We start from the raw sequence: 17,827 nt of genomic DNA, 5'->3' as shown, positions 1-17,827 counted from the left end.
CTATTTATATTCTTCCCATTCTTAAGTGTAGTTTTTGCATCATTTACTTTTGGTTTTGTACACCAGCTTCAAACAGCTGAAAATATAATATTTGTGGTTATGGAAAATATATTTCATAGCGGTTTAGAAGGTACAATGATTCTCTATACTATAATTGCTTTATTTGCTACATAAACTGAAATTTGCAACCAGGAAATGTCGGAGCGATTTCTGCATAGTGCACCTTTAACACTGCAAAATAAAGTATCCACTGCCAAGAGGGGGGCACTAAAACATTAGGTGGGGGGGCCTCTGAACCAAATCTCACTTAGGGTCCCCAAAATCTTGCTTTGGCCAGTAGTTCTCATAAGCCTAAATAGGAGAATTCAGTATGAAAATGTGTACTTCCCATAAATCAATAAACGCTGCATTGAGGCATCAATGATGGATTTATACATTTATAAGCATAAAATCTAACATTTACTACATTTACATGACTACAGTACATTTAAACATGGGAAATGTACAGTTCTGAAATGAACTATTTTGTCGTTGTTTTAGAATAAATCTCAGAGTAACTTATCAGATTTAGAAAAATGTTTATGAGAAAAGTAAAATGGTAAAGAAAAGCAAAGAGTAGCCTAAAGGGTGACACACGACACGTGACATGCAGGAGCCTTCAACAGCATGGATTTCAGAAAGGGTAACAGTATCCTGGTTATCATCTGTGCTTCTCAGAACATTACACACTAACTTCTCTCATATCGTTCACTGTCTCTCCCCCAAACTATTCTGGTTGCTTAGAAAAACATATGATCCAAAACACTGGTACCTATAACACTTCTGAAAATGAAGCTTTTCAATAATCAGGATTCTACAACCCTGCCTGCATTCTCCACCATGGGATTCCAGTTCAAACTGAGAATTTAAGTACAGCTCTTTTGTGTCATTTCAGTGGAATTCCCCAGATAGTTCATGAACAAAGTCCAAGATAAGTTTTCTCTGATTCTGTGGCATCAAGTCACTAACGTCAGTTCTGAGTTCTGCTGATAAATCCCAGTTAACTCAAGGTGAACACATCCAGTTCATGTACGTTCATTGACTCCTTGGTGTTATGCTTCATTTAACTTGGAAAAAGGCAGGATACAACCACAGATAATGTACATAACATACCACAGCATAGTTGCTGCCGCTACCTAAACCTACCTAAACACCATCTCTCATTCAGTTGGCAATAGCTGTGGAGATCGATAGTCTTCTAATAGTGCACAAAGCCCTTCATAGTTATCCAAAAATCATATGCTCATTAGCATGTCCTTCAACATTGTCCTTCAATCCCAGATTCCAATCACAGCCCGTGCAGTCACATAACAGCACAGGTCTTGGCTTTGGTCTTCTGGAAGTCTGACACCACTGTGGGCAGGTCTGGCCTGCTGTGTGAGATCCTCTTGGTGCTCCTGGAGGACTTGTTGCATTTGGCATTCTTGTTGCTCTTGTTGACGCAGGCCAGCGTGGCCACATGGAAGATGTCTCTGACGCTGTTCTCAGACTGCAGGGATGAACACTCAATGTAGGGAGCACTGATCTGCTTGGCCATGTTGGAGCCCTGAGATGGAGAGAGAGAATAACACAAAGATATCAGTCTGGAGAGCTGCCTAGTACAAACTGTTCCCAGCGCTTTTAACACCTGATCATGTTTAAGTCCATGATCTTAAATGAGATTTAGAAAGACATGACACCCACCTGATCATAGGACACTGGCGTATGTCCACTGTGAGATTTGGTGAAGAGGTCTGTGCGTAGGTCTGACTTGCATCCCACCAGCAGGATCTTGGTGTTAGGACAGAATTCCTGAATCTCTCCTTTCCACTATACGGAGGAAAGAAAAGGGAGAGATCAACATTAGTCCAGAATTGGGGCCTTATGGAGGGGGATTAAAGAGAGAAACAGCCTGGTGATTATGCTCTCTCCAGAGGAAGGATCACTCCCCCTCTCACTGGACCACACTCCTCTCAGCTGGTACAATACTGAGCCTTAGTGACATCACAGGTCAAAGGGCACTGAGACACTCAATAGCCATGTCTGGGAGACCACATGTGAACAAGGCTTGTTGGACTACTTCTGAGCCTTACGTGAGTTTGTTTTCACAATCCTCCCCGTCCCCGCTCTCATTGCTGCTGCCCTAGTTTTAGACCCCTCTCTCATTGGTACAGCCTTAGTTTTCAGCAGATTAGGGATTTTCAAAGGCCACTTGACCCAGAAACACAAATGGAGGCCTTTCCAGAAAGGGTCATGGGTCAAGGGGACTGTCACGCCCTGGCTCTGGGGACTCTTATGTTGAGCCAGGGTGTGTAGAGTCTATGTTTTGTGTTTCTATGTTCAGGATCTAGTTGATGTGTTTCTATGTTGGCCGGGGTGGTTCTCAATCAGAGGCAATGTGAATCAGCTGTTGCTTGTTGTCTCTGATTGGGAACCATACTTAGGTAGTCGTTTGGCATTTGTGTGGTGTGGTATCTTGTTCCGTGTTGGTTTGTGTTCATGACCGAGGACTTCACGTTTCGTTTTGTTGTTTTTGTTGGTGTGGTGAAAGATAAATAAAAGATGTTCGCATTCCACGCTGTGCATTGGCCCGTTTCTTCAAATGACGATCGTGACAGAAGATACCACCTCGACTGGGTCAAGCAGCGTGAAGAGGAGAGAGGTTGGACTTGGGAGCAGAGGATGGAGAGTCTGGCGAGAGCCATGGAGGCCATATCCACGGGGGAGAGGCACCCCCAATAAATTTTTAGGGGGGGGCACATGGCATGGGCGACGGGGCTGCTGGAGGCAGATAAAGGGCGAGTTTGTGGACGAGGAGAGAAGGCCACCGGGTTACGGGAGCCATTGGTGATTAGAGGGAGGGAAAGTGTAGAGGCACGGCGAGAGGTACTGAAGTGTGTTGCCAGTCCGGTCCGGCCCGTTCCTGATCCCCGTATAAGGCCAGTGTGTGTGTTCCCAGTGCGGTCTGGCCTGTTCCTGTCCCTCGCACCAAGCCTGTGATGCGCGTCGCCAGCCCGGCCCGGCCGGTTCCTGCCCCTCGCACGAAGCCAATGGTGCGCGTCGTCAGCCCGGTCCGGCCTGTTCCTGCCCCTCGCACCAAGCCAATGGTGCGCGTCGTCAGCCCGGTCCGGCCTGTTCCTGCCCCTCGCACCAAGCCAATGGTGCGCGTCGCCAGCCCGGCCCGGCCTGTTCCTGCTCCCCGCACCAAGCCTGTGGTGCGCATCGTCAGTCCGGTCCGGCCCGTTCCTGCTCCCCGCACCAAGTCTATGGTGCGCGTCGTCAGCCCGGCCCGGCCCGTTCCTGCTCCCCGCACCAAGCCAATGGTGCGCGTCGCCAGCCCGGCCCGGCCTGTTCCTGCTCCCCGCACCAAGCCTATGGTGCGCGTCGCCAGCCCGGCCCGGCCCGTTCCTGCTCCCCGCACCAAGCCAGGGGTGCGCGTCGTCAGCCCGGTCCGGCCCATTCCTGCTCCCCGCACCAAGCCAATGGTGCGCATCGCCAGCCCGGCCTGGCCAGTTCCTGCTCCCCGCACCAAGCCTATGGTGCGCGTCGCCGGTCCGGCCCATTCCTGCTCCCCGCACCAAGCCTGTGGTGCGCGTCGTCAGCCCGGTCCGGCCTGTTCCTGCTCCCCGCACCAAGCCAGTGGTGCGCTCGTCAGCCCGGTTCGGCCCGTCCCTGCTCCCCGCACCAAGCCAATGGTGCGAGCGTCGTCAGCCCGGTCCGGCCCGTCCCTGCTCCCCGCACCAAGCCTGTGGTGCGCGTCGTCAGTCCGGCACAGCCCGTGCCCGTTTCACCGGTGCCTGGTCAGGTACCGGTCAGCTGCTCCACACCGGAGCCTAAGCAATCCGCTCCACCGATGTCCAGTCCAGCTCCAGCCAGCGGGACCAGACCAGGGGCGCTACGGGGGGGTTGTTAGAGGGTGGTGGTCAAGCCCGGAGCCGGATCCGCCTCCGAGGAGGAATGCCCACCCGGCCCTCCCCTGTTCGGTTTATGTTTGGCGCGGTCGCAGTCCGCGCCTTTGGGGGGAGTACTGTCATGCCCTGGCTCTGGAGTTATGTTGAGCCAGGGTGTGTAGAGTCTATGTTTTGTGTTTCTATGTTCAGGATCTAGTTGATGTGTTTCTATGTTGGCCGGGGTGGTTCTCAATCAGAGGCAACGTGAATCAGCTGTTGCTTGTTGTCTCTGATTGGGAACCATACTTAGGTAGTCGTTTGGCATTTGTGTGGTGTGGTATCTTGTTCCGTGTTGGTTTGTGTTAATGACCGAGGACTTCACGTTTCATTTTGTTGTTTTTGTTGGTGTGGTGAAAGATAAATAAAAGATGTTCGTATTCCACGCTGCGCATTGGCCCGTTTCTTCAAATGACAATCGTGACAGGGACTGAGTGAAAATGCCATTGGGACAGGCCACTGTTCCCCAGTTCAAGGGGAGCAGAGGCAGCTTATTAAGCTTCCAGGACAAGAGTAGGCTATATCACCACAAAACACTCACCTTCTTCAGTACACTGTCCAGGGTGTCTGGTCTACTGATGTCAAAGCAGATGAGGACTGCATCAGCGTCAGGGTAGGAGAGAGGCCGCACATTGTCATAGTACGTAGAGCCTGCAAAAAATATCACCATGTTGTTAGTCAAGTAAAAGTGGATCTGTGTGGTAACTGAGTCACAGTACTTCCTCAAATCCCTGTAACTTCCTGTAAGTTAACAAACATTTCCAATTCCACAGATGCATTGACTCAAACAATGACAATGTTATTTGCAGAGAAGGGTCAGATTGCAGTGGTTTCCATTCCAAACTGGATAAGTGAAAGTTATTTCATTATTTTTCCAGCAAAGGATATATTTTCACTAACTTGTGACATATGTGTACAATAAACAATCTGAAACATAACCCTATAGCAGTGTTAATTTTGGCACTCTTTTTTTAGATTTAGTCTAGTAATTTTTGTCATTTGAATAATGATTTTGTCTAGTTATTGTGAAAAATGACGAAAACAGTGGTCCATTTTAGTCAACTAAATGTCCTTTCATTTTAGTCACATTTTAGTCACATCACATATGTTTTGCCTCATTAACCTATAGGAAACATAAATCACTGACTTACATAGCCTTGTCCTATCAACATATTTTTCTGCATAACATCATATTCTCTTCCCAACAGCAGAAATATGACAAACATACTGTACATAAAAATAATAAATTCCTAATTCCATGTAAATTCCAAATTCAGCCTAGATAGATATTGCACATTACATACAAAACAAACAGACACACACAAGCACAGAGAGAGAGAGAGAGAGAGAGAGAGAGAGAGAGAGAGAGAGAGAGAGAGAGAGAGAGAGAGAGAGAGAGAGAGAGAGAGAGAGAGAGAGAGAGAGAGAGAGAGAAAGAGAGAAAGAGAGAAAGAGAAGAGAGAGAGAGAGAGAGAGAGAGAGAGAGAGAGAGAGAGAGAGAGAGAGAGAGAGAGAGAGAGAGAGAGAGAGAGAGAGAGTAGCACAATCCTCAAAGTATTGGCAAAGTAGTATGGGTTGACTCTCCATCACTCAGTCGCGTCATTGCCATTGTTATAAACGTTCCACAGCCACATTGATGTCCAAAAGTAGAACGGGGGCTAATGACTTTAAACGGGAGCTAATGACTGTCAATGAGTCACTAAACCACGAGTCCGAATTGAGTCCCCTGTGCTCGAGTCACCAATAGTCGAGTCACGAGTCGAGTCACGAGTCCCTATGGCTGAAGTCCAACTCCCAATGCTCGAGTCCTGGTCCAAGTGCTAAAGTCTGAGTCACTGGGTCCACTTACTCCCAGTTACTCGACTACATGTAGTGGCCAGAGGAATTTTGTCACTAAATTGTTTTCTATCCCTTTTCCTTTCTTTCTGTGCCACCAAATGTTTGCATATAGGTACTGGTATGTTACCAGGGCCACGTTCAGTTGAAAAACATTGTTGAACTTGCAGATAAAAATTCCATGAATAGAGCTGACGTTATTCCATATTCAACATGTCGGAGAGGCATGTTTGTTCTACACTGAACAAGAATATAAACGCAACACGCAACAATTTCAAAGATTTTACGGAGTTACAGTTAATATAAGGAAATCAGTCAATTTAAATAAATAAATGAAGCCCTAATCTATGGATTTCACATGACTGGGAATACAGATATGTATTGGTCACAGATACCTTTAAAAAAAAGTAGGAGAATGGATCAGAAAACAGGTCAGTATCTGGTGTGACCACCATTTATCTAATGTAGCGTGACACATCTCCTTCGCATAAGGTTGATCAGGCTGTTGATTGTGGCCTGTGGAATATTGTCCCACTCCTCTTCAATGGTTGTGCAAAGTTGCTGGATATTGGCGGGAACTGGAACACACTTTCGTACACGTCGATCCAGAGCATCCCAAACATGCTCAATGGGTGACATGTCTGGTGAGTATGCAGGCCATGGAAGAACTGGGACATTTTCAGCTTCCAGGAATTGTGTACAGATCCTTGCAACTTGGGGCTGTGCATTATCATGCTGAAATGTGAGGTGATGGCAGTGGATGAATGGCACGACAATGGGCCTCAGGATCTCTTCAAGGTACAGTTGAAGTCGGAAGTTTTCATACATCTTAGTCAAATACATTTAACATCAGTTTTTCACAATTCCTGACATTTAATCCTATTAAAAATTCCCTGTCTTAGGTCAGTTAGGATCACCACTTTATTTTAAGAATGTGAAATGTCAGAATAATAGTAGAGAGAATAATTTATTTCAGCTTTTATTTCTTTCATCACATTCCCAGTGGGTCAGAAGTTTACATACACTCAACACGCTTTTTCAGTTCTGCCCATAAATGTTCTATAGGATTGAGGTCAGGGCTTTGTGATGGCCACTCCAATACCTTGACTTTGTTGTCCTTAAGCCATTTTGCCACAACTTTGGAAGTATGCTTGGGGTCATTGTCCATTTGGAAGACCCATTTGCGACCAAGCTTTAACTTCCTGATTGATGTCTTGAGATGTTGCTTCTATATATCCACATACATTTCCTTCCTCATGATGCCATCTATTTTGTGAAGTGCATCAGTCCCTCCTGCAGCAAAGCACCCCCACAGCATGATGCTGCCACCCGCGTGCTTCACTGTTGGGATGGTGTTCTTCAGCTTGCAAGTGACCCCCTTTTTCCTCCAAACATAACGATGGTCATTATGGCCAAACAGTTCTATTTTTGTTTCATCAGACCAGAGGACATTTCTCCAGAAAGTACGATCTTTGTCCCCATGTGCAGTTGCAAACCGTAGTCTGGATTTTTTATGGCGGTTTTGGAGCAGTGGCTTCTTCCTTGCTGAGAGGCCTTTCAGGTTATGTCGATATAGGACTCGTTTTACTGTGGATATAGATACTTTTGTACCTGTTTCCTCCAGCATCTTCACAAGGTCCTTTGCTGTTGTTCTGGGATTGATTCGCATCAAAGTACGTTCATCTCTAGGAGACAGAACGCGTCTCCTTCCTGAGCGGTATGACGGCTGCATGGTCCCATGGTGTTTATACTTGCGTACTATTGTTTGTACAGATGAACGTGGTACCTTCAGGCATTTGGAAATTGCTCCCAAGGATGAACCAGACTTGTGGAGGTCTACAATTTTTTTTCTGAGGTCTTGGCTGATTTGTTTTGATTTTCCCATGATGTCAAGCAAAGAGGCACTGAGTTTGAAGGTAGGCCTTGAAATACATCCACAGGTACACCTCCAATTGACTCAAATGATGTCAATTAGCCTATCAGAAGCTTCTAAAGCCATGACATCATTTTCTGGAATTTTCAAAGCTGTTTAAAGGCACCGTCAACTTAGTGTATGTAAACTTCTGACCCACTGGAATTGTGATACAGTGAATTATAAGTGAAATAATGTGTCTGTAAACAATTGTTGGAAAAATTACTTGTGTCATCTGAACGTTCCAAAAAGTTTGGTCCTGCTGAACGCGCCCCAGGTTGTTAGCTATAAATAGCTAATGAGGTAACATTTCTGAACAAGGTGTAGCCTAAACAAATGGTTAATGGTCCGGTCCTCAAGTAGCCTAGTTTTAGAACGGCCCGCGATATGCTTTATCAATGTAAAATGCGGCCCGCCTATGCACAATATAAAGAAAAAAACGTAGCGCCGATATTATGGGTCATGTCTTTTGAACGGTAGCCTAAGGGCTAGAATCAAGACTTGGCTACGTTGGCTACAGAACCTGTATATGAAATGCAGTGGGAAAAGTGGGAAGGTTGAGCGAGACTACAAATTCCAAGACAGACTACTTTTCTATAGCCTACTCAAGGGAGAGAAAAACATAGCTAGACTGTTGTTTTACTATTAAACTCAATGATGCTATTGTTTTTAATTTCGTAAGCAGCTTTTGTTTCTTAACCAGACAAAGGGTAGCTAACTAGAAGGCTGGAGCCACCTGCGCGATGTGTATAATCGGAGGCGGAGACGGAGCGGACAATGTCTGCCTGTCTGCCCACACTCATCGCCAGCTCCCCCGCAGGTCACCAGCTGATGTAGGCTGTGTTTGTCAGGTGTGACGAGTCCTTCCCACTGCTGAACAGAACTGCGCTGCGCATCTGTGCTGCTAATATTAATTGTGTTTATCACTGAAAGCTCTCAATCTCTCCAAAAACTATTGTCCAGTCCACTTAGTAGTCCGATTTTAGTCACAGAGATAATTTGTCTGAAATGAAAAATCATTTTCGTTTAGTTATAGTTTTTTCTGGGTATATTTAGTCAGCTATAGTCTCGTCAATTGCCACTGAAAAATAGGTGTTTGACAAATATTTGAGTCACTATTTTTGTTGACGAAATTAACACTGCCCTACGGCGACCTCAATGTTTTCTTAGGTAGTATTGTCTATACTGTGGAATGCAGAGAAGCCTTAGAGCCGTTCTGTGTTGGACTGGGTTACGTTGCATCCAGGTAAAGAAACCAAACCAACACCAATGTCAGGAAACTCCCCTCTCCCAATTTTCCAACTGTGAGAAATGGTGGGCCCGCGATATGTTCTAGTTTCCCATATCTCACACAAACTTCAGGGTCTGTGCTATCTGGGATCCTTGGGATGTCCCTACCCCCATTGACGTTAATATTTAAAATGGTTAAGGTAAGGGTTAAGGTTATGGTTTAGGGTAGGGACGTTCCAAGGATCCTTGATATCACTGACCCTCCTCATTCTGAGAAAGAAGATATATTTGTGTAATTTCCTATAAGTTCCATTCCAAAGGGCTTTTACTTTAGAATGCAAAGCAGTGTAGAATAACCTCGGTTCCTGAATTGTGCCATTGAATTCTACAGAATGTAGGGGCAATTATGCTATTTCACATCATGACTGGAAATCATAACAATCCCTCAAAACCTGATCCACTACTTCTGAAGCTGGCTTTACAATGAACGCCCCCACCCAAACCAGAAATGTTTTGATTCACAAATGGAATCCAGATAATCTCATTCTGGACCAACACAAGGAGTAGAGAACACCAATGACACCATCACCATCTGTCTTTTATAATTGTAACTTTTAATTTACCTAAACACAATTAAACCCAGTTTGAATTCTCAAGAGTAAACATCTATACTAGTGGGCCCATTTGGGTATTTGAGTAGAGTGTCTATAAAGCATACGCTGTGGTCTGACACGGACTACCACTTCCCTCTATGTTTTCCACAAACAAATCCACACCAGCAGATATAAACAATGGTGAAATACATTCAGGTCTGGAGAAGCACATTTCTTAGGTTAGACAAACAGCCACAAGACCCCTATTTTCAGAGCCTTAAGGTCTTATAAACGTCTCGACCAGTACGCGTGAGAGATTTGGAATGTCTAACCGCTGGTATGAATGGTTTTCTATGGAAACATTAAAATAGTGTTGTAGGATTGAGCTGATGAAAATGGGGGATTTACAGTTATACAGTAACCTACTACACAGACTGTTAGAAATTGGCATTTTAGAGCTGGAGGAAAGTATACAAAGAGATCTGTCACTGTAAGACAAATAATGAACAGTGTAACAATGGCAATCAACTTAACAAAGACATCTCTCCTCATTCAACATATGGCTTATCTATCAGTGAGGTGGGTTACGGCGAATATACTATAGTACCTATCTAATAGAGCTGGGCGATATGGACAAAAATCCATATCACGATAAATTAACTGAATTATCACGATAATGATAAATTGAATGATAAGTTTAACATTAATGTGCACCACAGTAATTTTGTTATATTACCCTTAAAACTACTACTACTACTACTACTACTATTTATTTTAAAACTTCACATTTCTCTAGTAGGGCCCTATAGGTTATTTGTTGTATTGAACAATATCAGCAAAATGGCCAAGATAAGTGGTCGGTTTGGTCGGTGTCGATAATTTTCGGTTTATCGTCCCAGCTCTACTATCCAAGTCAATTCACATTAACCACTGTAGTACTAGTAGTTGTGCTTTTACTCATAGCACAACAGCGAGGGAAACTCTCCATTGGGACATTTCTCATGGTGTCACGGTCGTTTACGGACGAGACGGACCAAGGCGCAGCGTGATATGCATTCATATTTATTAACGAATAAACACACGACAAAAACAACAAACGAAACGTGAAGTCCAAGGTAGACAAATAACATACCTTTCACGGAACAAGATCCCACAACTAACTTGTGCCAAAAGGCTGCCTAAGTATTGTCCCCAATCAGAGACAACAAGCTACAGCTGCCTCTGATTGGGAACCACCCCGGCCAACATAGATCTACACATCATAGATACTATAACAATGAACAAACACAACACGGAATATACACATCCTGACTCAACAAATAAACGTCCCTTGAGTCAGGGCGTGACACATGGGGGTGGATGTAACCACTTCCCTGACCAATGACATGGTCATGCCACTTACATTCCACTGGAGGAATTCCTCCACTAAACACATTGATCCATATAGCCCTGGAGTCCCATGCATTTCTAAAGTCCTTTCAGTTAAATGGGTTACAGAGCTATTCTCAGGTGCTATTCTTCATGCATGTTGCTCCAAAAAGCTCCAACACAATGAGTATGTGCTGATAAGGGAGCTAGACAAGAACATCTGGGTTACCCTATATTTCAATGAGTCCACCAACTGATATCACTAGGAGAGGTAAACTACTGTACATGTATGGTACGCATGGTATAACGAGGCCACCATTATATGGGATGATGTTAAATGAATCATTAGAATAGACCTACTCTTTTAAGAAAACTAGCACATGAGTCAAAGTGGACTACATGTGCATTATAAAGTGGAGTGAGAGGGGCCTCCCAAGTGGCACAGTGGTCTAAGGCACTGCATCGCAGCGCTAGAGGCGTCACTACAGACGTGGGTTCGATCCCTGTATCACAACCGGCCGTGATCGGGAGTCCCATAGGGCAGCGCACAATTGGCCCAGCGTTGTCCGGGTTAGGGGAGGGTTTGGCCGGGAGGGCTTTACTTGGCTCATCGTGCTCTAGTGACTCCTTGTGGCGGCCGGGCGCCTGTAGGCTGACCTCGGTCATCAGTTGAACGGTGTAGGCCCTGTATATGGATCAATGTGTTTAAGTATCATAAGTACATGTAATTGCTAAAATATACTTAAGTAGAAACGGAGGGGTTTTTGATGGCCAAAAAGTGGAAAATCCTTGACTGGCCGAGTCAATCACCGGATCTGAATCCAATTGAACATGCATTTTACATGCTGAAGAGGAGACTGAAGGCAATAAGTCCTTGAAACAAGCAGGAACTGAAGATGGCTGCAGTACAGGCCTGGCAGAGCATCACCAGGGAAGATACCCAGCGTCTGGTGATGTCGATGCATCGCAGACTTCAAGCAGTCATTGCATGCAAAGGATATGCGACCAAATATTAACAATGATTACTTTATTCTACATTATGTTAAACCGTCCAATGTTTTTTGATGCCCGAAAATGGGGAGGACCATGTACAAAAGCTTCTATAATTTCTAAACGGTTCATCCGATATGTATGAAAATACCCTCAAATTAAAGCTGACAGTCTGCACCTCACCCTCATTGTCATTGTATCCTTTCAAACTCAAAATGCTAGAGTACAGAACCAAATTAACAAAAACATGGTCACTGTCCAATGAATTATGGAGCTCACTGTATATACGAATAATAGCCAATGATGGGCCCTTCTGGTAGTCAGAGTTTCCCATCCAACAGAACTTTATAAGAGACAATGATGCATACGGAAATTATCACCAGTGATAAAACACAAGGATGAGTGGTAGACTGAATCTAGAGGTTTCACACACAGGCTACCGCGTGCATGTAGATTGAGTCGCCATAGTCAATTACTGGGAGGAGTGTTGCTTGAACAATATTCCTATTTTCTATAGGAAACTAATTTTTACTCACAACTTTTTAGTCAGCTTATCAATGTGTTTTAAAGGACAGCTTATCATCAATCCAAATACCTAGATACTTATAATTGGGGACTAGCTCAATTTGGGCTCCTCTCATGGTACAGATACACAGGTATCTAGGATACATTTTATGAGACCTGGAGAAAAACATAAACTTTGTTTTATCAACATTTAGCACTAATTTAAGAACGGTGAGCGATTATTGAATTGAATCAAAACCAAGCTGATTGTCGTGAATGGCCTGTTACACTGAGGGGGCACAGGAATAAATAACTGTGTCATCCGTATAGAGATGTAAGCCCCAGTTATTATTATTCAAGGACAAACTGACATTATGAATGCAATTGGTGAACAGTAAAGGACCTAGTATTGAGCCTTGTGGGACCTACTCCTTGAAAGCGGCAGCTCTAGCCTTTAGCTCAGTGCGGATGTTGCCTGTAATCTACGGCTTCTGGTTGGGATATGTATGTACGGTCACTGTGGGGACGACGTCGTCAATGCACTTATTAATGAAGCCGGTGACTGATGTGGTAAACTCCTCAATGCCATCAGATAAATCCTGGAACATATTCCAGTCTGTGCTAGAGAAACAGTCCTGTAGCTTAACATCCGCTTCATCGGACCACTTCTGTATTTAGCGCGTCACTGGTACTTCTTGTTTCAGTTTTTGCTTGTAAACAAGAATCAGGAGGATAGAGTTATGGTCAGATTTGCCAAATGGAGGGCGAGGGAGAGCTTTGTATGCGTTTCTGTGTGTGGAGTAAAGGTGATCTACAGTTTTGTCTCTTGTAGTTGCAAAGGTGACATGCTGGTAGGAATGAGGCAAAAACTGATTTCAGTTTTCCTGCATTAATATCACCGGCCACTAGGTGCGCCACCTCTGGATGAGCATTTTCTTGTTTGCTTATGGCCCTATACAGCTCGTTGAGTGTGGGCTTAGTTCCAGCATCGGTTTGTGATGGTAAATAGACAGCTACGAAAAATATAGATAAAAACAGAATAATATAGATAAGAATATAGATAAAAATACAGAAGATAGCCTTATTTGGTAAAAGACCAAGTCTATATTATGGCAAGAACAGCTCAAATAAGCAAAGAGAAATGACAATCCATCATTACTTTGAGAAATGAAGGTTAGTCAATACGGATTATTTCAAGAACTTTGAACGTTTCTTCAAGTGCAGTCGCAAAAACCATCAAGCGCTATGATGAAACTGGCTCTCATGAGGACGACCACAGGAATGGAAGACCCAGAGTTACCTCTGCTGCAGAGGATAAATTCATTAGAGTTACCAGACTCAGAAATTGCAGCCCAAATAAATGCTTCACAGAGATTGAGATGGTTTGGGATGAGTCGGACAGCAGAGTAAAGGAAAAGCAGCCAACAAGAGCTAAGCATAAGTGGGAACTCCTTCAAGACTGTTGGAAAAGCATTCCAGGTGAAGCTGGTTGAGAGAATGCCAAGAGTGTGCAAAGTGTCATAAAGGAAAAGGGTGGCTATTTGAAGAATCTCAAATATAAAATATATTTTCATTTGGGCTCCCGAGTGGCGCAGCGGTCTAAGGCACTGCATCTCAGTGCTTGAGGTGTCACTACAGACACCCTCGTTCGATTCCAGGCTGTATTACAACCGGCCATGATTGGGAGTCCCACAGGGCGGCGCACAATTGGCCCAGCGTCATCCGGGTTTGGCCGGTGTAGGCCGTCATTGTAAATAAGAATTTGTTCTTAACTGACTTGCCTAGTTAAATGAAGGTAAAATAAAAAAAGATGTATTTTTGGTTACTACATGATTCCATATGTGTTATTTCATAGTTTTGATGTCTTCACTATTATTCTACAATGTAGAAAATAGTAAAAATTAAGAAAAACCCTCGAATGAGTAGGTGTGTCCAAACTTTTGACTGGTACTGTATATTATCCATGTCCTTGTTCAGCCACGATGCTGAGAAACAGAGGATATTACAGTTCTTCAGGTCCCGTTGATTGGATAGTCTCAAACGGAGCTCGTCCAGTTTGTTCTTCAGTGATTGTACTAGAACATAGGGTAGAGGCGGATTGTCTATTCGCCGACGTAGTTTCATCAGGGTGCCCGCACGTCGGCCTCTCTTTTACGCCGTCTTTTCCTTTTCCGAGTCTCTGGGATTAGGGCCTGGTCTGGGGAGAACAGTATGTCTTGCCCCGCCGACTCATTCAAGTAGAAATCTTCATCCAAATCGAGGTTAGTGATCTCTGTTCTGATGTCTTTTCTGTCATATGAAACGATTGTGGAAACATTATGTACAAAAAAAGTTAAGATCAGTGCAAAAAAACACAAAATAGCAGAATTGGTCAAGAGCCTGTAAAACGTCAGCTATCCATTGCAGCGCCATATTGCGGTACTCCAATTTACACGAGACTAATTTGTGATAACAATAAACAACACTATCATATATCTCAAAATGTGCCACCCTATCCACAAGGTTATCAAAACAATTCCACCAAATCAACATTATCACACCATCATGTTGTGACAAGAGAGGGGGCTGCCGGTTCAGTGGAACTCCTTAGATGTGTGTCAGCCCTGGTGTATGTGGTGAGGTCTGGTTTGTGTGTGTGTAAGGTGGTCCCCAACAGGAACAATAGATGAGTGTGTCAGTCAGCCCTCGTGTGTGTAGTGAGCTCAGCTTTTCTTGAAGCTGTGGTGTAATCACTGAGTCTTGTCCTGGACAGACCCAAGGGACGCCAAAATCAGCTGGAAGTCACAGAGCAGAGGAGAGGCAGCCCAGAACAGTCTCTCATTCTCCCCAACACTACCCCTTCTACACCACACTGCAAAGATTCAGCGCAAAGCACTCCCTCATCCCACCACTACCCCCTCTCTAGACCCCCCTCTTCACCCTTCGACCCCTCTCCACCCTACAGAGGCAGCACAAAGCACTACCTCACCCTTTACTAACCCCTCTCCACCCCACTGGAGCCGCACAATCACCCAGCCAGACTGGAGGACTTTGAGGCTGTAGTATAGAAGGTAATTACCTCCAGGCCTGGGGCTAGAAGGAGATCCCCCAGGGACTATATGGGATTCCTGTTGTGTGTCAGGCTGTGAGGGGGAGCAGCTTTATTAAACAAGTAATGCAAGAGGACCGGCCAAGCTCTCGGATTGAAAATGTGTGTATGTTGGCCAGGGGAAAAGAAGTCTCTTTCGTTTTGTTACCGCCCTTTAGCGTCAGCTTTTCTCCTCATAGACAGCTGAAGGAATATATCACAAATCTACCCCTACAGAGGCATACAAAACAGGCGCCAATGCAAGGTTTGCCTTTACCTCAGAGTGCAGAGGACAAAAGTAAATGTCAGTAAGTAGCCTAATAATGGTGATTTCCCAAGACTGATGTACAATTCTATGCAGAGTCAACGCCAGTGTCTGAGTTCCCACATTATCAGAGTCTTACATGTTCAAGGGTGTGAGGGTGGGTGGTTTCAGATGTAGGCTACAGAATGCTGGTGGTGTACAAAAGGTTTCCATAACTGTTATCTGACTCCCTATCTAACCATTTCCCTCACATTCCAGAGAGGCAGCATCAGACGGTTCCCCTCAGAGTGGCTGGCAGTTACTGTAAAGCATATCATGTGGCCAATACTGCTTATCAGGATTTCATGCTTGTCTTCTGATGTAGAACATTTTGATGGCGTTTATTAGCTGCAGCAGGAATGACAGTGAAGCACGTTTTCAGAACGCTAATAATGCGCAAAGGGTCCTTACCTGAAGTGTCCCACAGACGGAGGTCAACTCTCTGCATATCGATTTCAAAACTGGCCGTGTAGTTCTCAAACACCGTGGGAATGTAGCCCTACAGATGAAATACAATATCCATTATCAACATCATTGCAGTTTAGACATAGAAACGTAGCAAGCTGATTGATAACGCGCAATAATCATGCCAATAAATAGAAAAATCTGTCACATAAAACTCACCTCTGGAAAGGAATCTTTTGCAAACACATTTAGTAGAGCGGTTTTCCCACATTCACTATCCCCAACGACCACTATTTTACATTTTACGTTTGGATTTAAATCCATTTTGGAACGGTGTGTGATATTGCTCTCCTTCTTTCCATAAAAGATAAATGATCCTAAAGAAGAATGAAGTCGGGATCAATAGAAAATCTGAAAGTTGTATGATTCCCCAAAATTATGAGCGGACTGCATCAGTCAGCTGCACAGAATAATCTATCCTGAAATAAGAACGTCGCGACGGGACAGTAACTTAAAAATGGTCAAAATAGAAAACGTTTAAATAATTAAAATGATCCCTTAGCAGAGTGAAAGATTGTGACATCCAAGGATCGTAGCCAGTCCTGTATACCAGAGCTCCAAACCAGTTATGAGACGCAACGGTCCACAGCTAGGGTAAGTTTGAAGGAGTTTGAGGAGAGTCATTCCTATGTCAAGGCAAGGAGGGCGTTGCGCAAGTATAGTATTTAGACCATTATGCATCAGACCAAGTCACTCATGTATTTCAGATGAGAAGCTAACGCATATGCAGTGGTGGAAAAAGTACGCAATTGTCATACTTGAGTAAAAGTAAAGATACCTTAATAGAAAATGACTATATATACTTAAGTATCAAAGTAAATGTAATTGCTAAAATATACTTAAGTATCAAAAGTAAAAGTAAAAGTATAAATTATTTCAAATTCCTTATATTAAGCAAACCAGATGGCACCATTTTCTTGTTTTTTATTTAAGGATAGACATTGGCACACTCCAACACTCAGACATAATTTACAAACGAAGCATTTGTGTTTAGTGAGTCTGCCAGATCAGAGGCAGTAGAGATGACCAGGGATGTTCTCTTAATACAGTATGTGTGAATTGGACCCTTTTCCTGTCCTGCTAAGCATTACAAATGTAACTAGTGCTTTTGGGTGTCAGGGAAAATGTATGGAGTAGAAAGTACATTATTGCCTTTAGGAATGTAGTGAAGTAAAAGTAAGAGTTGTCAAAAAATTTAAATAGTAAAGTGATGTACAGATACACAAAAAACTACTTAAGTAGTACTTTATAGTATTTTTACTTAAGTACTTTACACCACTGTGCAGATGTTTGGTTGACAGTGAATAACACAATTTCTGATAAATAATATTAAAGGACCTATTGTAATTATAATGTTATAGCCATAAATGTTTTTTGTTGTTGTTTTTTTTTACAGTAAATCAGAGGATAATCTAAAATGTACAAAAATAATATACATTTGGCATCCTTTGGAACTTAGAATGTATTCCCATTCGTTTTATTGGTGTTCATTGGACTTTTAATGAACTGTCTGGATAAGCCTCAATACTTTTCTTTCTTTGCTTTTTATGTTTATAACCACTTTAAAGGGGTCTAAGGGTTGAAACTAGTGCA

At 43.7% G+C, this 17,827-nt stretch overlaps 1 protein-coding gene across 1 annotated transcript; it reads right to left on the bottom strand.

Moving 5' to 3' along the window:
• Positions 1–409: 409 nt before the first annotated feature.
• Positions 410–16,841, bottom strand: LOC121536242 (rho-related GTP-binding protein RhoE). Its single transcript, XM_041843510.2, has 5 exons — positions 16,394–16,841; positions 16,181–16,268; positions 4,507–4,616; positions 1,723–1,848; positions 410–1,585 (listed from the first exon to the last, which is right to left on the bottom strand). The coding sequence occupies exons 1-5, from the start codon at positions 16,496–16,498 to the stop codon at positions 1,343–1,345; spliced, it is 672 nt and encodes a 223-aa protein (XP_041699444.1). The 5' UTR covers positions 16,499–16,841; the 3' UTR covers positions 410–1,342.
• Positions 16,842–17,827: the final 986 nt, after the last annotated feature.

This window comes from Coregonus clupeaformis, chromosome 23 (genome assembly GCF_020615455.1).
Source record: "Coregonus clupeaformis isolate EN_2021a chromosome 23, ASM2061545v1, whole genome shotgun sequence".
NCBI classification, from domain to species: Eukaryota; Metazoa; Chordata; class Actinopteri; order Salmoniformes; family Salmonidae; genus Coregonus; species Coregonus clupeaformis.
The sequence above is the reverse complement of the archived record's forward strand: the minus strand, read 5'-3'. Positions and strand labels throughout refer to the sequence as shown.

Bases quoted from the DNA above. Each gene is read 5' to 3' on its own strand.
- LOC121536242 (XM_041843510.2), bottom strand. From the start codon at position 16,498: ATGGATTTAAATCCAAACGTAAAATGTAAAATAGTGGTCGTTGGGGAT. The intron at 16,269-16,393 runs GTGAGTTTTATG...TTTCATCTGTAG, and splicing joins CAAAAGATTCCTTTCCAGAG to GGCTACATTCCCACGGTGTT. The intron at 1,586-1,722 runs GTGGGTGTCATG...TCTCCATCTCAG, and splicing joins CGCCAGTGTCCTATGATCAG to GGCTCCAACATGGCCAAGCA.